Below are 24,696 nucleotides of genomic sequence, written 5' to 3' on the forward strand. Positions count from 1 at the left end.
TGAGGCGATCGCAGAGGAGGGTCAAGGCCCCCGGCAGACTTAACTTGTAATGTTTTCCACCACCCCCGCCGGACTCTTTTTTTTTTAACAGGGGGTGAATGTGGTAGTCACCATTAGTAGTATATTACATGTATTACAGCACTGCCAGTATAGTAGAGGTACATGGGTAAATCCCTGCCTGCTGGCTCTGCCCAGTAGGCGGTGTATAAATGTGTGTGCTCGCCGGTGCTGCAGCCATTCTGGTTCCAGCTACAGGAGGCACCACATCTTTGCTCAATAAAGGCTCGATTATTCCACTACTCTCGTCTTTGTGGTAATTGATAGTGCATCATGCACTTGACTCCAAATCATTCAGTAATCTTGCGGATTTAGTAAAGAATCATTTTCAACTCTAACCATCGGCCATCATGCAGAGATTCAAATTTAATTCAAGGGTGAGAGTCTCAGATGAATCGACCATGACTTATATTGCTAAATTCAACAATTATCAGAGCATTGTGATTTCGGAGCAAACCTAAATAACATGCTATGGGATCGGTTAGTTTGTGGCATGAGCAACGATTCTATTCAATGGTAGCTTGCATTCAGACGTCAATGTAAATTTTAAACAAGCAATGGAGATAACACTGGTCATGGAAAGCTTTGCAGGGGCTGCAGATCACACAAAATGGCATACACCAATCAGGGTGGGAATCTGCAGCCAGCCATGGTGCCAAAATTGTCAAAGCAACCATGAAGCAGAAAACAATTCCAGTCGGCCACAAAAAAATATATTATAATAATAATCGCTTAGTGTCACAAGTAGGTTTCAATTAAGTTGCTGTGAAAAGCCTCTGGTCGTCACATTCTGGCCCCTGTTCGGGGAGGCCGGTACGGGAATTGAACCCGTGCTGCTGGTCTTGTTCTGCATTACAAGCCAGCTGTTTAGCTCACTGTGCTAAACCAGCTGATATAGCAGAGGCAATCAGACAACAATTCTTATGGTGCAGTGTCAGCAATGTGGAGGTAACCACACTCACGAATCATGTAGATTTAAGGAGATTGAACGTTATTATTTCCACAAAAGACGACATTTGATAAAACTGCAGAGTTAAGTCGAGACTGCCGAGCAACTAAGATGTTGTGAGTACACAAGGTGAATGAGCCTGGTACCATTGATTCCGATATTTACTCTTTTTAATCTAAAACCGGTCAAGGCTGACCCGATTCTGTAACCTGAGAAGCATTAAAAGTAAAAGGCAACACAATAGTGACTGTGAGATATGGGCCTGGAAGGGAGTTGGATTGCTTTGTGGTTATCAGTCTAATTCCCCATGGCTCTCAGGGTTTTCTGTTATTTTTCTTTGAAACTATGGGTGTGATTTAACTCTTCTGTTGACTGCATCCTGCTTCAGTGCAGATGGATCTTGTATCCACGGAGGGAACCCGACTTATCCGGTCTCATTTATTCCAATGCCTGAAATGACTTTTGCTATGTGCTGTACCTGTTTTGCATCAATACTTATGGCTTTTTTCTCCTCTTTCTTTTGTTTTGAAATGATATTTGTAAAAATTTGAAACTTTCAATAAAAATACATGTAGAAAACCTTCACCAGTGTCAACAGAATTAAAAACATCAGAACTGCTCCTTACCACCTAGGATCAAATAGACTAGCCAAGAGAGCCGTCCAAACTTTCAGGTCTGGCCAAAAGAAACTGTCAGGAGGAACCTTGTAAACTCTCACACTTCCTTCTTAGCTGCCGTATCACTCCGCATGCAACCAAGGGAGTTCCACCAGCAGAACTAGTAATGAAACACCATCTCAGAATGAGACTGAGCATCGTGTTTCCAAATTTGACAGGGTTGGTAAAGACAGGTTAATGTAATCAGAAAGCAAGCCATGATTTGGACAATACAGCACGTAAATTTATGATAGATGACGCTGGATATGTGAGAGATTTCCGTCGTTGGTTCTCAGAAATTGCCTCTGAGAACAGACCTCTTTCACACCAAGTAACCGTGGAGTGATGGATTGTTTGTAAACACGTGGACCACTTGAGGTGCTCAGTAGTTGCCATCAAAACATGTTTTTGAACCAGTAAGCACCAAAGTACCTGATTGACCTGTTGTAGACTTAACTGATGTCTCTGTTGAAGCAGACACTGATGAAGTGCCTGTGCCAAAAGGGGGTACCCGTTACTACATTTCCTGTTGGCTTCGATCCTGTGGAAGCATCTCAAACTATAGAATTACTTTGCTCCACCAGGAACAGAAAGCTTCCTCAAAGATTCGATTCATAACATAGGTATATAGTGGGTGATTAGAATTCAGGACTAAGTACAAATATTGATGCTATTTACTGTTCAACTGTGTAAAGTAATTTGGTAAATGAGGACTGTAAAAATGAACACAAGGGGAGGAATGTGGCCTTACTGAGTAAGGGTCAAGTGGTTTGAAGAACTAATCACCTCGTGTGGGGAATCTCTCGAAGGGAGTTGGCGTACAATAGAACATGCAGCCAATGAAGCAACCATGTAAATAGTCATTTGTTCAGCTTAAGAAACCCTGGGCGCGATTCTCCCGAGTTACGAAAACTCGGGAAGCTAGCGTCAAAAACGGGCACGTTTGACGCCAGCCTCCGCCCCCCCCGACCGGGAACCGATTCAGCTCCCCGGTCGGGGCTAGTATCGCGCGGCCGTGAAGTCCGGCATCGCGGGCTTAACGAATTTTGTTAAGCCCGCTAGCCAGAGTTAGCGACGGCTGACGCGTCAGATGACGTCAGCCGCGCATGCGCGGATTGGACGACTCCAACCCGCGTATGCGCGGATGACGTCATCGCGCTTGTGCGTGAAACCCGCGCATGCGCGGGCCGTTATGCCCCGCAGAAGCCCCGCGGATGGATCCATCGGGGCGGCGGAGGGAGAAAGAGAAAGAGGGTAAGTACCCGCTGCCCGCGATCGGTGCCCACCGATTGCGGGCCCATGGCACCCGTGGTACGGCCGTGCCAATCGGTGCCATGGTTCCTGAGAACGGGACTTTACGGCCGTTTTTATGAACGGTCAGAGCAGGTGTGTTTTACGCTTGTAAAAACGGCCATAAAGGCCTTGGAAACGGCGGGCAGCGATTCGTGTCGGGAGGCGGGCGTGGGGGGGGGGGGGGGGGAGAATAGCGGGAGGGTGTCGGACCAGTGTGTCCGTAAAAATTTACGCCGCCCGCTATTCTCCGAATTTTCGTGAGAGCGGAGAATTGCGCCCCCTATCTTTACAGTCAACCTTCAGCTTCAGAAAGTTGCACAGAAGGTTCCATACAAAAACACCAGACCTTGATAATCTGGGTTTGTTTTCCTAGTTTCATTATGCAAGTGGAATATGAGGAAGCCAAGGATCATAGGCCGCTCTCTCCTTTTGAGATAAGGCTGATAGGTGATGGTTCAACCTCAGGGTGAACGCACCTCAGGCCAAGGGCAGAGACAGGTGGGGAGGGGGGTGGATAACATGCTCGGAGTAATTTTGTGTCAGGCAGTATAGTTGCACACATCTTGAAAGTGCAACTCAAATATATTTGGGGAAAAAGAAATCTGAATTAAATTCTACAGCAAATGGATGGGGGAAAAGGGAACGAAAAAGTAAATTAGGGGGAACGAAGATACAAAACAAGGACAACCACAACACTGAATAAATGTTAACCAGCAACAGCTCCAACGTTGATTCAGTGCTGAGTGAGTGTGTATGCTGGGCTGGGCTGGGCTGTCACTCTGGGAGCAGATGGTTGGCCATCTGCAGCGAGCTAACCCAGAGGAAGCAGCTGCTCGGCCAGTGACGGTGGCCGGACAATGGGGGATGTGAACGAGGAGCCGGATCAAATCAGATTGAAATGTCTGAAATATGAAGGAAGCTTCACCGTCCCGCCCGAGGATAAGGTATCGCCGGGCGAGGGGGTTAAAACATAATCGGCGGCGCGGAGTGAACCCCCCCCCCCCCATTTACCCCCAACACCCCCCCATCCCCCCCATTTACCCCAAACCCCCCCATTTACCCCAAACCCCCCCCATTCACCCCAACCCCCCCCCCGTTCACCCCAACCCACCCCCGTTCACCCCAACCCACCCCCCGTTCACCCCAACCCACCCCCCGTTCACCCCAACCCACCCCCCGTTCACCCCAACCCACCCCCCGTTCACCCCAACCCACCCCCCGTTCACCCCAACCCCCCCCCCGTTCACCCCAACCCACCCCCCGTTCACCCCAACACCCCCCCGTTCACCCCAACCCCCCTTCCAACCCCCCCTTCACCCCAACCCCCCCTCCCCCCTTCACCCCAACCCCCCTTCCAACCCCCCCTTCACCCCAACCCCCCTCCCCCCCTCCCCCCAACCCCCCCTCCCCCCAACCCCCCTCCCCCCATTCACCCCAACCCCCCCTCCCCCCATTCACCCCAACCCCCCCTCCCCCCATTCACCCCAACCCCCCCTCCCCCCATTCACCCCAACCCCCCCTCCCCCCATTCACCCCAACCCCCCTCCCCCCATTCACCCCAACCCCCCCTCCCCCCATTCACCCCAACCCCCCTCCCCCCATTCACCCCAACCCCCCCTCCCCCCATTCACCCCTCCCCCCATTCACCCCAACCCCCCCTCCCCCCATTCACCCCAACCCCCCCTCCCCCCATTCACCCCAACCCCCCCTCCCCCCATTCACCCCAACCCCCCCCTCCCCCCATTCACCCCAACCCCCCCTCCCCCCATTCACCCCAACCCCCCCTCCCCCCATTCACCCCAACCCCCCCTCCCCCCATTCACCCCACCCCCCCCTCCCCCCATTCACCCCAACCCCCCCTCCCCCCATTCACCCCAACCCCCCCATTCACCCCAACCCCCATTCACCCCAACCCCCATTCACCCCAACCCCCCCTCCCCCCATTCACCCCAACCCCCCTCCCCCCCATTCACCCCAACCCCCCTCCCCCCCATTCACCCCAACCCCCCTCCCCCCCCATTCACCCCAACCCCCCTCCCCCCCCATTCACCCCAACCCCCCTCCCCCCCCATTCACCCCAACCCCCCTCCCCCCCATTCACCCCAACCCCCCTCCCCCCCCATTCACCCCAACCCCCCTCCCCCCCATTCACCCCAACCCCCCTCCCCCCCCCATTCACCCCAACCCCCCAACCCCCCCCCCCCATTCACCCCAACCCCCCCCCCCCCATTCACCCCAACCCCCCCCCCCCCATTCACCCCAACCCCCCTCCCCCCCATTCACCCCAACCCCCCTCCCCCCCCATTCACCCCAACCCCCCTCCCCCCCATTCACCCCAACCCCCCTCCCCCCCCCATTCACCCCAACCCCCCTCCCCCCCCCCCATTCACCCCAACCCCCCTCCCCCCCCCATTCACCCCAACCCCCCTCCCCCCCATTCACCCCAACCCCCCTCCCCCCCATTCACCCCAACCCCCCCCCCCCCCCCATTCACCCCCCCCCCCCACCCCACCTTGCCCTTTGGTGGCTGTTTATGGGTGTCACATTTACCAGAACAGTAGACAGGGGTGAAGGCAGATGCTCTGGCCTCGCTAATAGTCTGCAAGCGACTGTTGTTTGGATGGAAGCCTTCAGGCCTGCCCTGTGCCGCAGCGTGGTTAAGTGACCTAATTGTGTTCTTACACTGAAAAAATTAAGTACTGAGAGGGTCGATGAAAGGATTCTATCTGAGATGGCAGCCATTCATTTCCCACTTCAGGAACCTGATCACCATCAGATGTTGGGGGAGAAGAGACAGGATTGGGCGGATTGTCTCATTCTTTTTAGGTTTGGTTTGGGGGGGGGGGAATTGAAGTATTGCAATTGTTGTTTGAATATGTTTGTGATATGTGTTATGTTTGACAAAAATATTTTTAGAATTCCATTTGTCACTTTTCTGCCCACCTGACCTGTCCACTGATCAGGGGCAGCACAGTAGCATGGTGGTTAGCATAAATGCTTCACAGCTCCAGGGTCCAGATTCGATTCCCGGCTGGGTCACTGTCTGTGTGGAGTCTGCACGTCCTCCCCGTGTGTGCGGTGATTTCCTCCGGGTGCTCCGGTTTCCTCCCACAGTCCAAAGATGTGCGGGTTAGGTGGATTGGCCATGCTAAATTGCCTGTAGTGTCCTAAAAAGTAAGGTTAGGGGGGGTTGTTGGGTTACGGGTATAGGGTGAATACGTGGGTTTGAGTAGGGTGATCATTGCTCGGCACAACATTGAGGGCCGAAGGGCCTGTTCTGTGCTGTACTGTTCTATGTTGATCTCTTCCTACAATCTACAGCTGTCCTCCCTATCAACCACACACTCATTTTTTTATCGTCTTCAAACTTCTTGACGTTCCCCCTACATTTGCATCCAATTCATTAATATATACCAGAAAAAGCAGCAGATCTTGTACTCAGCCCCCAATGGAAACAGCCTTCCAGTCATAAAGGAACACGTCAGCAATTACCCTGTGTTTCCTACTGCTCAACCAATTTTATATTCAGCGTGCTACAGTACCTTCTCCTGGATCCCATGGGCTGTTCTGTTTTTTTGAATGAGTCTGCCAAATGGGACCTTATCAAAAGCCTGGCTACATTCATATGGACTGCATCATCTGCGCTAGTCCCATTTACCTTCCTTGTTACTGCCTCAAGGAATTCAGTAAAATTACCCCGTGTCAATTATCGTTGATAATTTCTGAGTGACAGTTTATCGTGTCCCTCCGAATTGATTCCACTAATTTGCCACTCCTGAGGTTAGATGGACTGGCCTGTAATTATTCGGCCTATCCCTCACTCACTTTTTAAACAAATGTACAATGTTAGCAGACCTCCAGCCCTCTGACACCACACCTATATTCAACTATTTCCTCCCGGGCTTCTTTTAACAGCCAGAGGTACATTTCATCTGTCCTTGGTGATTTATCCACTTTCTTTCAATTATGCTAATCACCTTAATACTCTCCCTATGTTTACCTCTTCCAATACTACACTCCTCCTCCTCAACTGCAAAGTCTGCATCAACTCCCTCTTTTGTGAAGAAAGATGACGTATTCATTACGAACAGTGGAGAAGGATGACGCAGGTGGAGGCACTAGGGTGGAGGACTGTGAAATACTTAACACACAGAGAGAGAGGAGGTACTAGCAGGTTTCGCAGCCTTTAAAGTGGATAAATACGCAGGCCCGAATGAGATGTATCCCAGGCTGTTGAGGGAAGCAAGGGAGGATGTATTGGGGGCACTTGCAGCAAATTCCAAATCCTCTCTGAGCACAGGAAAGGTGCTGGAGGACTGCTAACATTGTTCCATTATTAAAAAAGGGAGGTAGGAATAGACCCAAGAAATTATAGGTCAGCCAGTTTAACCTCAGTGGTGGGGAAATTACCAGAAAGAATTCTGAGGGTCAGAATATATATGCACTTAGATAGACACTGATTAATCACCATGGATTTGTTTACATAGGTGCTTGTCGGTTGATCCAACGTTCTCCCAACAGGGATGAGTGGAATTCATGAGCCAGAGTCCAGTTTCGCACTTATACACTTGGCTGCAAGTGGTGGTTATAATGGCTTCTTCATAAATTTTCCTCCATTATTGTTTCATGGCCCAGGTTACACTTAGACTTTTTTTGGAATATTTCGGTGTAGAACTGAGAGCTATCTACTTCGCATATGTGTCTTTTGGGAATTGATGTTTGAAGACACCTGTTCATTAAGTATCAATAGTGGAATTGATCATTTGACATAACTTGAACATCTTTTGGATTTGTCAGTTTGCTGCTGGAAGTATCTTTAAGATGGAAGAAGTTGTTTCCAGCCATAATACAAATCCCTGGACTCAAACTTGTGTGAAATTAATTTCTTGTGTTTTTATTTGCAGCTGGGAAGAGGCAGAAGTGTGAAAGAATTTGTAAAGTTAAATCGCATTGGTGAAGGGACCTATGGTATTGTGTGTAAGTCCAGTTTAATATTTTATGATTGTCTACAAGCATACAGTAATATTTAAGCATTTGCATAGAAGACAATACAGTTGACATTCCCTCTAGGTTTTGCGGGGGGGGGGGGGGGGGGGGGGGGGGGATTTGTTTAATTGCACCCCCCTTTAAGTTTTTCTTTTGAGTGACTGTGCATGTGTGGTCATGTAAAGGGGCGACCCTGTGAGTGGCAGGTGTGAAATCTTCTAGTGCATGAGTCACAGAAGGTTGGTTTACAGGTGCAACAGGTGATTAAGAAGGCAAATGGAATTTTGTCCTTCATTGCTAGAGGGATGGAGTTTAAGACTAGGGAGGTTATGTTGCAATTGTATAAGGTGTTAGTGCGGCCACACCTGGAGTATTGTGTTCAGTTTTGGTCTCCTTACTTGAGAAAGGACATACTGGCGCTGGAGGGTGTGCAGAGGAGATTCACTAGGTTAATCCCAGAGCTGAAGGGGTTGGATTATGAGGAGAGGTTGAGTAGACTGGGACTGTACTCGTTGGAATTTAGAAGGATGAGGGGGGATCTTATAGAAACATTTAAAATTATGAAGGGAATAGATAGGATAGATGCGGGCAGGTTGTTTCCACTGGCGGGTGACAGCAGAACTAGGGGGCATAGCCTCAAAATAAGGGGAAGTAGATTTAGGACTGAGTTTAGGAGGAACTTCTTCACCCAAAAGGTTGTGAATCTATGGAATTCCTTGCCCAGTGAAGCAGTTGAGGCTCCTTCATTACATGTTTTTAAGGTAAAGATAGATAGTTTTTTGAAGAATAAAGGGATTAAGGGTTATTGTTTTCGGGCCGGAAAGTGGAGCTGAGTCCACAAAAGATCAGCCATGATCTCATTGAATGGCAGAGCAGGCTCGAGGGGCCAGATGGCCTACTCCTGCTCCTAGTTCTTATGTTCTTCGAGGTTGCAACTGCATGGCTTGGGGAATATTGCTGACAATCACGCTTGGTGTTTGGCAACACGAGTGCATTACAGTTCCTTTTTAAAATTAATTTAGAGTCCCCAAATCTTAATCAATTCAGGGACAATTTAGCGTGGCCAATTCACCTACCCGGCACATCATTCTCGGTTGTGGGGGTGAGAACCTCGCAGACATGGGAGGAATGTGCAAACTCCACACAGTCAGTGACCTGGGGATGGGATCGAACCCGGGTCCATGGCACTGAGGCAGCAGTGCTACTCACTGTGCCACCGTGCCGCCCCCGAGTGCATTACAGTTCCAAGTTGAGTATTTTTCATCAGTCGACCACTCCCAAATCAAAATAATCACTTCAGTTGGACACCCTTTATACATTTCTCTCCAGAGCAGCCACTCCCATGGAGCATCTCCAGAACTATGTGTCTCTTCCTTGCCATGATAAATAAATATTAGTTAGACGGTTTATAAACTCTCTCCAATTTCCAGAAAACAAATAACAGTAACTGATCTTAGCCATATGTGTGTTGCTTTTACAAATTAAAAAAAAGGAAATGAATAGTTTTGTTGAGACAATTTAAAAAAAAATTTGAACAAAATTAGAACTAAAATGGTAGTGTCATTCAAATGTGTAGCATTTTCGATCAACATTTTAATCTTAGTTAAAATAAATTATTGACAAATGGCTAGAAAGTTAATAAGAATGATTGTTGCGTGAATTAATTTGTTCATTTTGTTAAGAGTTCTTCAAAGGTTGGAATTAAGCACATTGTTGGAGGTTGAAATACTTGCTTACACCTGTCATGGGAATATGAAGTATGAACAATAAAGAAAGTCCTTCATTATGAATTTTGCCCTTCCAACAGCACCAAACATTATGCTTCATGTTGCCTCCATCAATCCACTATCTCCAGCATTAGACCTGGATGCACCAAAGCCACCTCCATCTTAATATTGGCAGAAACAGAGCTATCTTCTTTGACTTTATCCATCTTGTTTCAACTTCATCTCTCAATTATTTATCAAGCTGAACCCAGAAGTGCAGAACCTTGAGCTATCATCATTCAACCTTCAGTTTGGCTCCCTCCACCAAAGCCATGAAGACTGCTGTCATTCACTTTCAAACACATGCATGCCTTCACCTCGTCTCCTTTATTGCTGGAACACTAATCCATACCTACATCACTGTACAACTGGTGTTCTTCCATTCTCTTCTAATTGACCTTGTGCTTTTACCATTCACAAACTACAAGTCACCCACAATGTGATAGCCTGTATTGTTACCCACAGAAAAGCATGCATCCACATTACTCTTGTACTTACCAAATTCCACTGGCCACTTAGGCGAGGTCTGAGAGAACTGATCACAGGATACCCATCTTCAATTTCAAAGGCCTCCAGTACTTCACTCTGCACAACGTTCAGGAGCTCCTCCGGCCTTGTGTCACTATGTGCATCTTCTATCCTCTCTTTCCCCTCTCCTTCCACCTGATCATTGGAGATTGCTTCTTAAGTTGTCTTTCCTCAACCCTTCTGAGGGATGAACCCACTCTTTCAGAATTTCAACCTCACCAGTCTCTAATTTGCCTTCAAGATTCTTTTCAAGATCTTTTTCTTCACTGTGCTTCTGACTTCTCCTGATTGTCTTCCCATCAACCCACCCCACAAGTCAATGTCCATTACCTTATAAACATTCTTGTCTCTGTGTATCTAATGAGCAATTTAGAAAAGTGTTGTTGGGTTCCTTTACTCGAGCTCATTTAAGTAAGACTTGCATTAATTTAGTGCCTTTTGTGACCACCAAATGTTTCAAAATACTTTGAAGACTTTGAAGCATAGTCACAGTTGTAATGTAGAAAAGGCAGCAGACCGTTTTCACACAGCAAGCTCCTCTACACAAGTAATGATAAGTTACAAGGTAGTAATTTCTGCATTAATATTTTATGTTGCTTTAGACCGAGCCCATGATACAAAAAGTGATGAAATTGTTGCCCTCAAGAAAGTTCGAATGGATAAGGAAAGAGATGGTAAGTCAGAATTATCAAAGTTAAAACTAATGCTTGTTTAATTTGTTATCGTTAAGTGAATTCATGTTTTAAAAACTTGCTAAACCTTTTAGCAATAATGTCTGAAACCATTTGGCATGTATATTTTGTACCAATATTACTTTATCTTACTTGATACGCTTAATTTACCAGTTACTCCAGGGGCCTTTAAAAGAAAAATGAGAAAGATTTGCATTTATATAGCACCTTTCTTGACCTTGGGACGTTCAAAAGTACTATATTGCCCGACTGTACGTAGGTTTTGATATATAACCAGCATTGTGCTGTCGAAAATGTAGCAACCAATTTGCGCACAGTAAGCTCAAGCAAACAGCAATGCGATAATGGCCAGATAATCTGTTTTTATGATGCTGTTATGAGGACAAGTATTAGCCAGGACATTAGAGATAACTCCCCTGTTCTTATTGGATATAATGCCATGAGTTATTTTACATCCAACCGGTAGAACAGAGACTCAGTTTAATGTTTCTTCAGCATCTCTTCCTTAAAAACTGCTCCCGTGACAGTGCAGTACTACTTCAGTATTACACCCGGGTGTGAGCCTATATTTTGTGCTCAGGGTCTCTGGATTGAGGCTTGAACCACAAACTTCCGGCCCATTGAGCGATGATTGACACTATGCTATTGCTGGTACCACAAGGCAGCTTCTTCCTTTCAGTGAGGAAAAATAAATTGGGTTTTGGTGGAGGGGGCACAAGTGTAAACAATGTCTCTTATGTAATTTCAAAAATTAATCCAATTATTTTTATTTTGAAGTTGTGTGAACAATAAATGATAATGCTACTAGACTCTAATAATCTTTAGTTGAGTGTGTACCAAAGTAAAATTGAGATCACATTCTATTAGGACAGAAATGCCAAGCACATAGTGTTATAGCAGTGTCCTTGAAATGATAACTTGCCGTCACTTTATTGAGCATTAGCTTTATCGCTAATAATGTCTGTTTACTCATCATTGTTCATGTTACATCACTCTGCAAACTGGAATGCTAATGTGGATGAAAGAATAATTATTAAAACAGTTTACTAACATAGAAGTTTCTTAGCATTTTCTCCTGTGTGTCATGTAATCTTGGAGACCACATCTAAAATTTGAATCAATTTTCTTCAACCTCAAGTTGCTAATATTAATAGCTCTTGGGAGTTGCAATTTTGCATTAAAAAAATATTTTATGGGATGTGGGTGCTACTGACTAGGCCAGCATTTATTGACCTTCCCTAATTGCCCTTGAGAAGGTAGTAATGAATCTCAGAAGGTTATCTAGTGTAGGTACACGCATGATGCTGTTAGGAAGGGAGTTTCAGGATTTTGGATCATCAAGAGTGAAGGAATGGAGATATAGTCCCAAATTAGGATGATGTGAGACTTGAAGAGGAACGTTCAGGCCATGGTTTCCCATGCATATGCTGCCCCCGTCCTTTGAGCTGGAAAGTACTATCGAAGGATCTTTGGTGAGTTGCTGCAGTGAACCTTGTAGGTGGCACTCACTCCTGTCAGTTTGCAGTGGTGATGGAGAATTTTTAAAATTTTTAAAAAATATTTAGAGTACCCAATTATATTTTTCCAATTAAGGGGCAATTTAATATAGTCAATCCACCTAACTTGCACATCTTTAAATTGTGGGGGGAAAGCCCACGCAGACACGGGGAAAATGTGCAAACTCCACACGGACAGTGACCCAAGTGATGGAGGAAGTTAATATTTTAAGCTAGTGAATGGAGTGTCAATCATGTGGACTGTTTTGACATGTGCGGTGTCAAGCTTCTTGAATGTTGCTGGAGGGAAGTGGAGAGTATTTAATCACACTTCTGACTTGTGCTTGTAGACAGTGAACAGGCTATAGGGATTCAGAAGGTGAGTTACTTTGCAGAATCTCCTTGCTCTTGTTGTCACGGTTTTAATATGGCTGGTCCATTTATCCATCATTTAGGCAACAACATTAAAAACTGCTCTTTCCCAGCCCACTATTGTGAAAAAGATCATGTGGGAAATAAGTATAAGCACAAATGAAATGGATACAATATATTTTTCTCAACTTTTTGAAGTCTAGCCACTGGTGTAATTTAACAATGGAACTTAAGTACGAGTACAAATAGAATTGGGTGCAATAAAGTCCAATCTGTTGTAAGTATAAGCTTATTTTGTTCATTTGCAGGAATTCCCATCAGTAGTTTAAGAGAGATTAATCTGCTGCTTAAACTGCGGCACCCTAATATCGTGGAGCTAAAAGAAGTAGTGGTAGGAAACCACTTGGACAGGTCAGTGGTTTGATTCATAACACAAACATGTCATCTTTTCATCCACAGCCAGGAAGATTTAACCAAAAGTTTGAAAGATTTACTGTTGAAAGTTTCCAGGTTAACTCATTGGTCCATGGTCTCTTCTTTTGTAAACAAAAAGGAAAAATAATTGTGATCTCCTGAGAGATTCCCCAACTTTAAGTACCATCCTTGGCAAAGAGGACCAACAAACTTTTTGATGAAGAATTTATAGCTGTAAAACACAAATCTAATTATCAGTACATTTTAAGAATCTTTCTCTTTCCTCACTCAAAGACACGCAGAATCAGACTGACAATCTGAGACTTGAGGCAACTTTTCCATGCCAGCAGTAAAAGTTATATATACATTACATATTTTAAACAATAAAGATAGTTAATAATTGTCTACGACAGGGGTGGGCAAACTTTTCCGTGCAAGGGCCGCATTCAGAAATTCACAATTCACAAAGGGCCGCATAGTATATTAAGTAAAATAATTACTTCACCCGGTTATGATTGTGGGCGCCTCATATAGAACATGGAACAGTACAGCACAGAACAGGCCCTTCGGCCCTCGACGTTGTGCCAAGCAATGATCACCCTACTCAATTCAACGTATCCACCTATACCAGTAAGTAACCCAACAGCCCCCCCACCCATTAACCTTTAAAAAAAATTAAAAAAAAAAAAAAAAACATTTTTAAAAAAAAATTTTTTTTTTTTTTTTTAATGACTTGGTGGGCCGCAGAAATACCTTTGGCGGGCCGCATGCGGCCCGCGGGCCGTAGTTTGCCCACCCCTGGTCTACGACATGAGTGCATGTTGCATTGTAATTGTGTCTCTTTTTTGTTGTTGCTTTGAACCTCCTAGTTACAATGGTCTGGCCTTTTCTTTGCTCCCCTAGCCCAGTAGTTCTCAAACTGGGTTCCACACAACCAAGGCACCTTTGGAGACTTTCTGGGGGTCCGCAAAAGAATGTGACCCGGACCTGTTGCTGCATGGCATGGGTCGATTTCTCCCCTTTGCTTAAGCTGTGCAGTGCAGCTGAGAGCTCGCACACCAACAAGTTTAATGTCCTGCCAAGTGAGACACTGAGCGATTATCACTCGGCAGGCACTCCGGATGAGGCAACTCTGGGAACCCAAACATAACTGAATTAGAGGGACCCTGGACTGAATGAGAATGCTCCATAGGAGACATTTGGCTTCAGAGAGCCACAGAATGGATTTGCAGAGAGGTGGAAGGCTGCTTCTTTCAGAGAAAATTTGATGGTGGATGTGATTGAGAACTATATTATTCTCATAACCAAAATGATTATTATCCGAAAAAGAGCAGAAAAGTTATTTTTAAAAATGTATGTACACTCCTTCAACAAATGGTTATTTTATTCTGTCAGCATTTTGTGGCAAGATTATCAGAAACATAGAATTAACAGTGCAGAAGGAAGCCATTCGGCCCATCGGGTTTGCACTGACTCTTGGAAAGAGCACTCCACCCAACTCGCATCTCCACCCCATCGCCATAACCCAGTAACCCCACCCAACACTCAGGGCAATTTTGGTCACAAAGGGCACTTGCATGGTCAATCCACCTAACCTGCACACGTTTGGACTGTGGGAGGAAACCGGAGCACCCGGAGGAAACCCACAAACACATAGGGAGAACGTGCAGAATCCGCACAGACAGTGACCCAAGCCGGAAATTGAACCTGGGACCCTGGAGCTGTGAAGCAATTGTGCTAACCATTATGCTAACGTGCTGCCCACCGAATACTCCCTGCTCTAACTTTTACTTCCCAAGGATCATCTAATTCTCAGTACTATAACCGGTAAATGGCCATTCTTTTGTTCATGCTCAGTGAGATTTCTTTCCTGTCACATAAAATGCATCATTCCTTGTTTGGGCTGATGCTGAGTCCAGTGCAGTACTGAGAGTGCATGCAAATCGCGAGTTCTATTCTTTGTTGATATTTTCTACCTGGATGTTAAAAACTGAGGCCTCAGCAGAGCATTTTAAATGCCCTTAGGAAGGATGTGTTGTTATACCATTGAGCTGCGCTATCATATAATGCTCATGTTAAGGTAGTACATGAAGATTGTTAAGCGACAGATTAATCTTTCACTTCTTTATCACGTTTTCACAGTATTTTCCTGGTAATGGGATATTGTGAACAAGACCTCGCCAGTCTTCTGGAAAACATGCAGTCGCCGTTCTCAGAGGCTCAGGTAAACCTGAAGTTTTTTGAAGATCATGGTTGTCTGTTAAAACGACAAGCAAAATCTAGCTTGGTAACTTAATTCCTAAGTAAAAGCAGCATGTTCTCACCTTTAATTCTTTTTATATTCTCATAGTTTTATACAGCACTTTACAGTCATTATTCCTTTGGCTTTCTAAAATTTAATTCATTAACTATCGGTTTGCCTCCCTGGTTCTTAAGGTGAAATGTATAATCTTGCAGTTATTGAAGGGACTGCGATATCTACACGAAAACTTCATTATTCACAGGTGAGAGAGCTGAAAAGCTAAATATCATTGCTTTTTTTTAAACACAGACTGGAAACAGTAAATCTAACCTACATTTAAATCATTTTGACATTGAGGAGTAGAATCATACCATCCCTACAGTGCAATGGAGGCCATTCGGCCCATCGAGTCTACACTGACTCTCTGAAAGAACAGGCCCATTCCCCCACCCCATCCCCGTAACCCCACCTAACCTTTGGACACAACGGGGAAATTTAGCACGGCCAGTCCACCTAACCTGCATATTTATGTGCAGATCTAAGATCTGCAATAAACCTTTGAAAATCGGCTACAGCAAAGAAAAGGAAACTGGTGGATTGTGGCTTAAAAACTAAACACATTGGGCCAGAAATTTGTTTTGGGCAGTGGCAGTAAACGGGCAGTGTAGAATTGGCCATCCATTATACTTAGCATCTAACATTCAATTTTGTTTCTACCCCATTAGCTTTCACAAATGGGTTGACTTCTTTTTAGCTTTCAGCTTCCTAAAGTTTGGAATATAATGAAACCTTGTGTGTTGGAATGTGGAATTTTCCAACCCAGAATTGCTCTTGGTTCTTTGCACATGATGTTCTGGTACAACATTTTGTACCTGATGACATAGATTTTATGAGCATATAGTAACATCATAACAATTTTGGCGTTTCTTGCCTTGTACTTAATTTCCGGATATCACCAACATTGGCCTATCCCTAATTACCTTAATATTTACGAGGCTAAAAAGTCAACTATTTAGTGGGATTGGAATACGGTAGCACAGTGGTTAGCACTGTTGCTTCACAGCGCCAGGGACCTGCGTTCGATTACCGGCTTGGGTCGCTGTCTGTGCGGAGTCTGCACATTCTCCCCTTGTCTGCGTGGATTTCCTCCGGGTGCTCCAGTTCCCTCCCACAAGTCCCAAAAGACGTGCTGCTAGGTGAATTGGACATTCTGAATTCTCCATCAGTGTACCTGAACAGGCGTCAGAGTGTGGTGACTTGGGGCTTTTCACAGTAACTTCATTGTGAGCCTACTTGTGACACTAAGAAAGATTATAGGTAACATGTTGACCAGATTACAGGATTATTGCCTGAAGAAAAGTATAAACCAATTGGATCTTTACAACAATCCTTCAGTATTTAGGCTCATTTTTCTGGTGGTGATTCACAAATTACTAATTTGCTGAACTCCGTTTTTACAATTGGTGCTACCTGAGTCCATGACCTCTGAGATTGTAAGACTCAAGACTATGGGATGCCATTTATTTATCTAATAGCAGGGTGAAAATCACACATTTTTCATATCAGATTAGACTTTGCCAGCCTTATCCTTTATGGAAACACTGAACACTTTAAATGTTATAACTCCATGGAATTACTTTTAATAAGTGGCATTAGTTTTCATGAGATGATGTCAATCATTTGTTAGCAGTTTGGGGCACTAATTGCATTCATTATTTGCTGTGATTGGTTATGAATTTCCTTTCCTACTGATATTGTGGCGCTCAATGCAGCACATTTCCAAGAAAGGTGTGGCTAAGTTGTCGAGCTTGACTCAGATGGTTGTGGGACTAAGTTCCATTCCTGGGCTTGTGCGCAAAATTCAAAGCTCACATTCCACTGCAGTATTGAGGCTGTGGTAGGTTCTATCTTTTTGATGAAATGTCAAATGAGACTTTTCTGCTCTTTCAGGTGGGCGTAAAAGATCCTATGGCATTATTTTGTGAAGTGTAGGGAGTCATTGCCAGTCTCCTGGCCAATATTTATTTCCTTCACCCATCTGTCTGATCAATTCTGGGTACATTGGCACGGAATTGTCTAGAACCTCTTGGTCTAACAAGAGCTTAAGAGCGGAGTTACGCCACTTTTTCCAAAGATATTCGCACATTGCAGACTTGGGTTCGTTCCAAACTACAACATTGCTCTAAACACATTCATTTGTTTGTTAGCACTGCTTCCAATATGTCTGCTGAAATTCCCTTCTACTCATTTCCCTAGCTGAACACCTCCACATAAATGACCAACATATTTCCTGAATTTGCACTGTTCTTGTGCTGCTGCACATTTAGTCCATAGCATAGCAGATCCTGAAATCAGTGTGACAACTTGAAAATCGTCATTCCTCAGTCCTGAAACGAAGAAGCACTTGTATAATTATCTTCCTTTTAAAGAAATTGTATTTCTTTTCAAGAATTCAATTTTTATTTATTTCTGTATGAATCGTAACTGTTAATTTAAAAACTGTTAAATTAAAAACTGTAATATCTACCTTAGAGATGAATTAGGGCAGATATTCTGGTTAGCTCAAATTCAGTGCTGTAGAGCAACAAAGACTTGGACCTTGGGTCCCATCTACAGCTTTGAGGCGAGCTTTTACCTATGTGGCTTCAGATTGGTAACAAATTCCTTTCTTTACTTCAGAGACCTCAAGGTGTCCAACTTGCTAATGACTGATAAAGGGTGTGTTAAGATTGGTAAGATTTGGAACCTCCTATTTATCTTTCATCTCAGTGGGGCAATTAGCTTTTGGCTGCTCAAAATTGATTTAATCATTTGAAATTGAAGGGTAATAACTTGCTTGCAGTCTATATGTTTTGAAATTTTAAGGCAGGCTTTCTTCAGATTGGTGTAGATTGGGCTTTGTAGGACCATTTTTAAATTTGTAAATTAAGCCTACCTTCAATGGCCAATAAATATACGTGTTGGGATTCCTGCAGTTTTGTGGGTTATGAGATTGGATTTATCGGCAACCTCTTAATAGGGTCCGAGCATTTGCTCAACCATGCAGGTGTGATACTGAAATAAGGCACGTTAAAGCTATGCTGTGGGATAATGGCTACCCTGATCAGATCAATGCGTGCTGTGTATAACGCAAACTCATGTCTAGGCCTAAGGCCACCACTTTCAGTCCTGAAAAGTGTCACATTACCCAGGGTAAGGTGTCTCAAAAATTTGAGCAACAGGTGCAGCTAGCCGTTTGTTGCTGTGCCAATGCAGTAGCAACAAGTGTGGTATTTCCCACTTGGCTAGACAGCTGGTTCATGATGCAGAGCGACGCCAGCAGCACGGGTTCAATTCCCGTACCAGCTGAGGTTATTCATGGAGGCCCCACCTTCTCCAGTCTTGCCCCCTAGCCTGAGGTGTGGTGATCCTCGGGTTAAATTACCACCAGTCAGCTCTTCCCCCTCCCCCCAAAGGAGAAAGCAGCCTATGGTCATCTGGGACTATCGTGACTTTACCTCACCATAATTCTCTACTCACAGGATGATGCTGTCAAGCCAGAAATATGTCCTGCCTATCACACAAATTAGTAATGTGGTATATGAATTTCAGAGCTTGTGTTTTGCCAGGTATGTAGGCTTTATGTCCCATACATAATGCGGATTGGATCAAACAGCACGTACCTTCGGCTGTTCGCAACAGGCGAAGCGCTGACTGTTGAAGCGCTGACTGTACCCAACCAGTCTGTGCTTGCAAAATTCAAAACATAATGACAAACATTAAATGTAATTTTGCGATTGGGCAACACTTGCTAATCAATCCTGATCGTGCTAAGAATGACTGAAGATCTATTTAAGAATATCTTTTAGGCTCGTAGCGTGGCTTACTAACTCATTCTGGAAGCTACATATATTCACACATAAGGCCCTGACATTTGCAAATTGAATGAGCATGTCCAAGTATTGCGCCTTTTTCAACTAAACAAAAGCTTGAGGGACAGCCAATCTCTGGATCATTCCCCAGGGCAACCGCCTCGACCAATTGGAGTTGATCTGTTTGAATTTTCACAATAGCTTAGCTGTTAAAAGTGCCCTACTGCATTCTCCAAGACTACACCTCTACCAACCTTGTTAAACAATCAGCATTCTTTTCTCCTGCAGTATCCATTGTGTGTCCTTGCGATCTGTCTTGATGAATGCAAGATGAAGAGCTTAGACAGCATGTCCCTTTTGTTTCAGCCATTTATAAATTCTCTATTCACGATTCATCCGCCCTGATTTTAGGTATTCTGTTCCCACATGCTACCTGATCATTTAACTCTTGGCTTTTTAAGGGACCTTGCTGTGTACATGTTGACTGCCACAATAGTGACTACACTTAAAAATTAATTATTTTGTTATGAATTGCTTTGGGATATCCTGCGGTTGTTGAAGACGCTATATAAATAAAAGGTCTTCCTTTTCTACCTTATACTGTTTGGACGCTGCATAGCTTTCCTGCTCTAGATCTTTTAACGGTGTTATTCTTCATTGCAGCTGACTTTGGGTTGGCGCGTGTATATGGAGTGCCTCTGAAGCCAATGACTCCAAAAGTAGTAACACTATGGTAAGTTGGCGGCAAATTAATCTAGGTCCTGTCTCTCTCTGATTGTGATATGAGCTTGTAGTCCCTTTTGGACTTTGTTCGCTATCATCACTTCATGTTTTCCTCACCTCCATGTATTTATTTTCAAATGCACCTCTTGGCCAAGATTCTCTAAACAGTTATCTATTGCGTATTATAATGCTGCAACACTATGCTGTTGGCCATCTCTGAAAATAATTGGAAGCTCTTTTGGACTGTAGTTCCGGTGCAGTGATGTCTGTAGCTTGCAATATACTTTATGTAATAATACAACTTTAACATCCATATTCATATTAACGAGTCAAAGAATTAAAACTGACAAGTTTGTCACATATTTCAAAAACTGTAGCCTTCTAAAAATTGTGCCACTTTGATGTTTGCAACTTTTGCCATGTTCCAATTTTTCAAAACAAAAGACCCCGTGAGTTATTTTATTTAAAGCAGTCATATTGGATATATTTGACTTGTGCAACATTTAAAAATTGAGGTTACTTTTGCATGTTTGGAAGCTCTGAATTTTTGATTGGATGTTTGATTGAATTCTTAGGTACAGAGCACCAGAATTACTATTGGGAACAAAAACCCAGACTACAGCTATTGACATGTGGTAGGTACCTTATTTGATATAAAACAAAAGGCCATATAAGGTGGAGGAGCAGATGTAGGTCATTCGGCCCATCGAGTCTGCTCCACCATTCGATATGATAATCCTCAACGCCACTTTCCCACCTTATCCCCCTGACTCAGGGGGGAGGTGGCGGTGGCGGTGTAGTGGTATTGCCACTGGACTGGTGATCCAGAGACCCAGGGTAATACTTTGGGGACTCGGGTTCGAATCCCACCACGGCAGATGTTGGAAATTGAATCCAATAAATATCTGGAATTAAAAATCTAATAAAACCATTGTCGATTGTCATAGAAAACCCAGTGGGTTCACTTATGCCTGGAAGGAAATCTGTCATCCAGCTTTGACAAAGGGTCATCTGAACTCCAAATGTTAGCTCTTTTCTCTCCCTACAGATGCTGCCAGACCTGCTGAGATTTTCCAGCATTTTCTCTTCGGTTTCAGGTTCCAGCATCCGCAGTAATTTGCTTTTAACCTGGCCTATATGTGACTCCAGATCCACAGCTATGTGGTTGACTCTTAAATGCCCTCTGAAATGGCCTAGCAAGCCACTCAACAAACTGCTACAAAGTCAATAAAAATGAAAGAAACCGGGCGGACCACCCGGCATTGACTTTGGCCCTGGAAGTGACAATGGTAGGCCCAGCCCTGTCGATTCTGCAAATCCCTCCCTACTAATCTGGGGTATTTGCCAAAATCGGGAGAACTGTCTCACATATGAGTCAAGTAAGAACCTGACTTAGGGCAGCACGGTGGCCTAGTGGTTAGCACAACCGTCTCACGGCGCTGAGGTCCCAGGTTCGATCCCGGCTTTGGGTCACTGTCCGTGTGGAGTTTGCACATTCTCCCCGTGTCTGCGTGGGTTTCGCCCTCACAACCCAAAAATGTGCAGAGTAGGTGTATTGGCCACGCTAAATTGCCCCTTAATTGGAAAAAATAATTGCGTAATCTAAATTTATAAAACAAAAGTAAGAACCTGACATAGTCATACTTACAGAATCATACCTTATAGACAATGTCCCAGACACCACTATCACCATCCCTGGGTATGTCCTATTCCACTGGTACACTGTCGGGAGGGAGCTGTCCTGGGATTCACAACATCAACTCCAGACCCCATGAAGTCTCATGGCTTCAGGTCAAATCTGAAGGAAACCTCCTACTGATCACCATGTACTTTTCACTGTCGGCTGATGAATCAGTACTCCTCCTTGTTGAATACCACTTGGTGGAAGCACTGAGGGTGACAACGTACCCAGGGTGGGGAACTTCAGTGTCCATTACCCAGAGTGGTTCAGTAACATGCCCAAAGTGTATTGCTGTTAGTCTGGGACTGCAGCAGGTGGTGAGGGTACCAACAAGAAGAAAAACAAATACTAGATCTCATCCTCACCAACTGTCACAGATGCATCTGTCCATGACCGTATCGGTAGGAGTAACCACCATAGAGTCCGTGTGGCGATGAAATCCTGTCTTCACATTGAGCATATCCTCCGTCGTGTTGTGTGGCACTACCACTGTGTTCAATGAGATAGATTCAGAACAGATCTAGCAACTTGACTGGGCATTCGTGAGGCGCTGTGGGCCATCAGCAGCAGCAGAATTGTACTCAGCCACAATCTGTAACCTCATGGCCCAACATATCACCCATTATCACCAAGCCAGGGGACCAACCCTGTTTTAATGAAAAGTGTCAGAGGGCAATCCAGGAGCAGCACCAGCCATACCAAAAATTGAGTTGTCAACATAGGGTTGCTTGCATGCTAACAACATGAGCAGCAACCAATGGATCCGATCTAAGCTCTGCAGTCCTGCCATATCCAGTCGTGAATGGTGGTGGACAATTAAACAACTCACTGGAGAAGAAGGTTCTATAAATATCCCGATCCCCATTGGGGGCTTCGAGTCCCTCCACATTAATAAAATCCCTCTCCGGGCTACTAGGGAGGCAAAGGCCAAGACGTTGGGAATTAACCCTGCCCTGGACCTCTGCCCACAGACCCACTTCCTACTCCTTGCCTAGCTCCTCCTCCCACTTGCCCTTGAGCTCCTCCACCGGGGTTTCCTCCGCCTCCTGTAGTTCTTGGTAGATATCCGACACCCTCCCCTCCCCCACCCAGGTGTCGGAGACCACCCTGTCCTGTATCCTCAGTGGCGGCAGCGTCGCAAAGACCTGTTTTTTCAGGAAGGCTCGTACTTGCAGATATTTAAAGGTGTTTCCTGGCGGCAGATTAAATTTGTCCTCTAGCGCCTTCAACCTGGGAAAGCTTCTATCTATGAACAGATCTCCCATCCTTCTGATGCCTGCCCTCTGCCAGCTCTGGAACCCACCATCCATCCTATCCGGGACAAACCTGTGATTGTTGCATATCGGGGTCCAGACCGATGCTCCCTCCACCTTCTTGTACCTCCTCCACTGTCCCCAGATCCGCAGTGTCGCCGCCACCACCAGACTTGGGTCGGTGAGAACGGCAAAGGAGCTGTTATCAAAGCTCCCAGACTATCACCTTTACATGACTCTGCCTCCAGCTGCTCCCACCCCCCCCCCCCCCCCCCCCTTCCTAATCATAGCTATATTGGCCGCCCAGTAGTAGTTGCGAAAGTTCGGCAGCGCCAACCCACACCCCCCGACTGCGCTCCAACAGCAATCTCCTTACTCGTGGGATCTTATTCACCCACACAAAGCCCGTAATGATCCTACTCGCCCGGGTAAAAAAGGCCTTCGGGATGAAGATGGGGAGGACAGTCATTTTCACAGTCTGCACCTTCCCTGCCAGTGACAGCGGGAGCATGTCCCACCTTTTAAAGTCCCCTTCCATTTGCTCCACCAACCAGGTCAGGTTGAGCCTGTGCGGGGCATCCCATTTCCTGGCCACCTGTCACCCAGGTAACAAAAACTTCTCTCTACCATCCTGAGCGGCAGCTCTTTCAGTCTCTCCTCCTGCCCCTTGGCCTGGATCACAAACAACTCGCTCTTTCCCACGTTTAGTTTGTACCCTGAAAAACTACCAAAATCCCTCCGGATCCGCAGAACCTCCCCCATCCCCTCCATAGGGTCTGAAATATGTACGGGAACAAATCATCCGCGTATAGCGAGACCCAATATTCCACCCCCCCCCTCCTGAGCCATTCCCCGCCATAGCTAGTGGTTCTATAGCTAGGGCAAGTAGTAACGGGGAGAGAGGACACCCCTGCCTCGTTCCCCGGTGAAGCTCGAAGTACCCCGACCTCGGCCGGTTTGTACATACACTTGCTACAGGCGCCTGGTACAGCAATTTCACCCAGCCAATAAAGCCCTCACCAAACCCGAACCTCCCCAGCGTTTCCCAGAGGTACTCCCACTCCACCCGGTCAAAGGCTTTCTCTGCGACCATTGTTGTTACCACCTCCGCCTCCCCTCCCTCTGAGGGCATCATAATAATATTCAAACGTCTCCGGACATTGGTATCGAGTTGTCTGCCTTTAACAAACCCAGTCTGGTCTTCCTCTATCACCCCTGGGACGCAATCCTCAATTCTTGTGGCCAGAATCTTAGCTCACGATTTGGCATCCACGTTTAAAAGCAAAATCGGCCTGTATGACCGGCAATGTTCCGGGTCCTTCTCTCGTTTAAGAATGAGTAAGATCAAAGCCTGTGACATTGTTGGGGGGAGGGTTCCTTTCTCTCTGGCCTCATTAAAGGTCCTCATCAGGAATGGGCATAATATTTCCGAATATTTATTGTAGAATTCTACCTGGTAACCGTCCGGCCCTGGGGCTTTACCCGATTGCATGCCCTCTATACCCTTGACAATCTCCTCCAATTCAATCGGGGCCCCCAGCCCCTCCACCAGGTCCTCTTCCACCTTTGGAAACCTCAACTGGTCCAAACATTGCCTCATCCCTTCCGCTCCTGTCGGGGGCTCCTTAAAGAATTCCTTAAAGACTTTGTTCACCTCCCTCCCCCGAATCCAAGACCGTGTTACCCTCCTTATTCTTTACTCCCCCGATTTCCCTTGCCGCCTCCCTCTTTCGCAGT

The 24,696-nt window shown here is 45.5% G+C and overlaps 1 protein-coding gene across 2 annotated transcripts in view; it reads left to right on the forward strand.

The window, feature by feature from the left end:
- Window positions 1-3,702: 3,702 nt before the first annotated feature.
- cdk10 (cyclin-dependent kinase 10) overlaps window positions 3,703-24,696 on the forward strand; it is a 36,048-nt gene continuing 15,054 nt past the window's right edge. The window contains exons 1-9 of one of the 2 annotated variants that reach the window (XR_005461761.1): window positions 3,703-3,899; window positions 7,860-7,932; window positions 10,838-10,909; window positions 13,104-13,206; window positions 15,352-15,433; window positions 15,646-15,713; window positions 18,131-18,183; window positions 19,966-20,035; window positions 20,601-20,660. Coding sequence is in view for 1 of the 2 variants with exons in the window: in XM_038806361.1 (XP_038662289.1) it covers window positions 3,813-3,899; window positions 7,860-7,932; window positions 10,838-10,909; window positions 13,104-13,206; window positions 15,352-15,433; window positions 15,646-15,713; window positions 18,131-18,183; window positions 19,966-20,035; window positions 20,601-20,660 (668 nt within the window). In the remaining variant the exon portion in view is untranslated. The remainder of the gene's footprint in view (window positions 3,900-7,859; window positions 7,933-10,837; window positions 10,910-13,103; window positions 13,207-15,351; window positions 15,434-15,645; window positions 15,714-18,130; window positions 18,184-19,965; window positions 20,036-20,600; window positions 20,661-24,696) is intronic. The other variant, XM_038806361.1, reaches the window with a different exon arrangement.

This window comes from Scyliorhinus canicula, chromosome 9 (genome assembly GCF_902713615.1).
Source record: "Scyliorhinus canicula chromosome 9, sScyCan1.1, whole genome shotgun sequence".
Classification (NCBI taxonomy): Eukaryota; Metazoa; Chordata; class Chondrichthyes; order Carcharhiniformes; family Scyliorhinidae; genus Scyliorhinus; species Scyliorhinus canicula.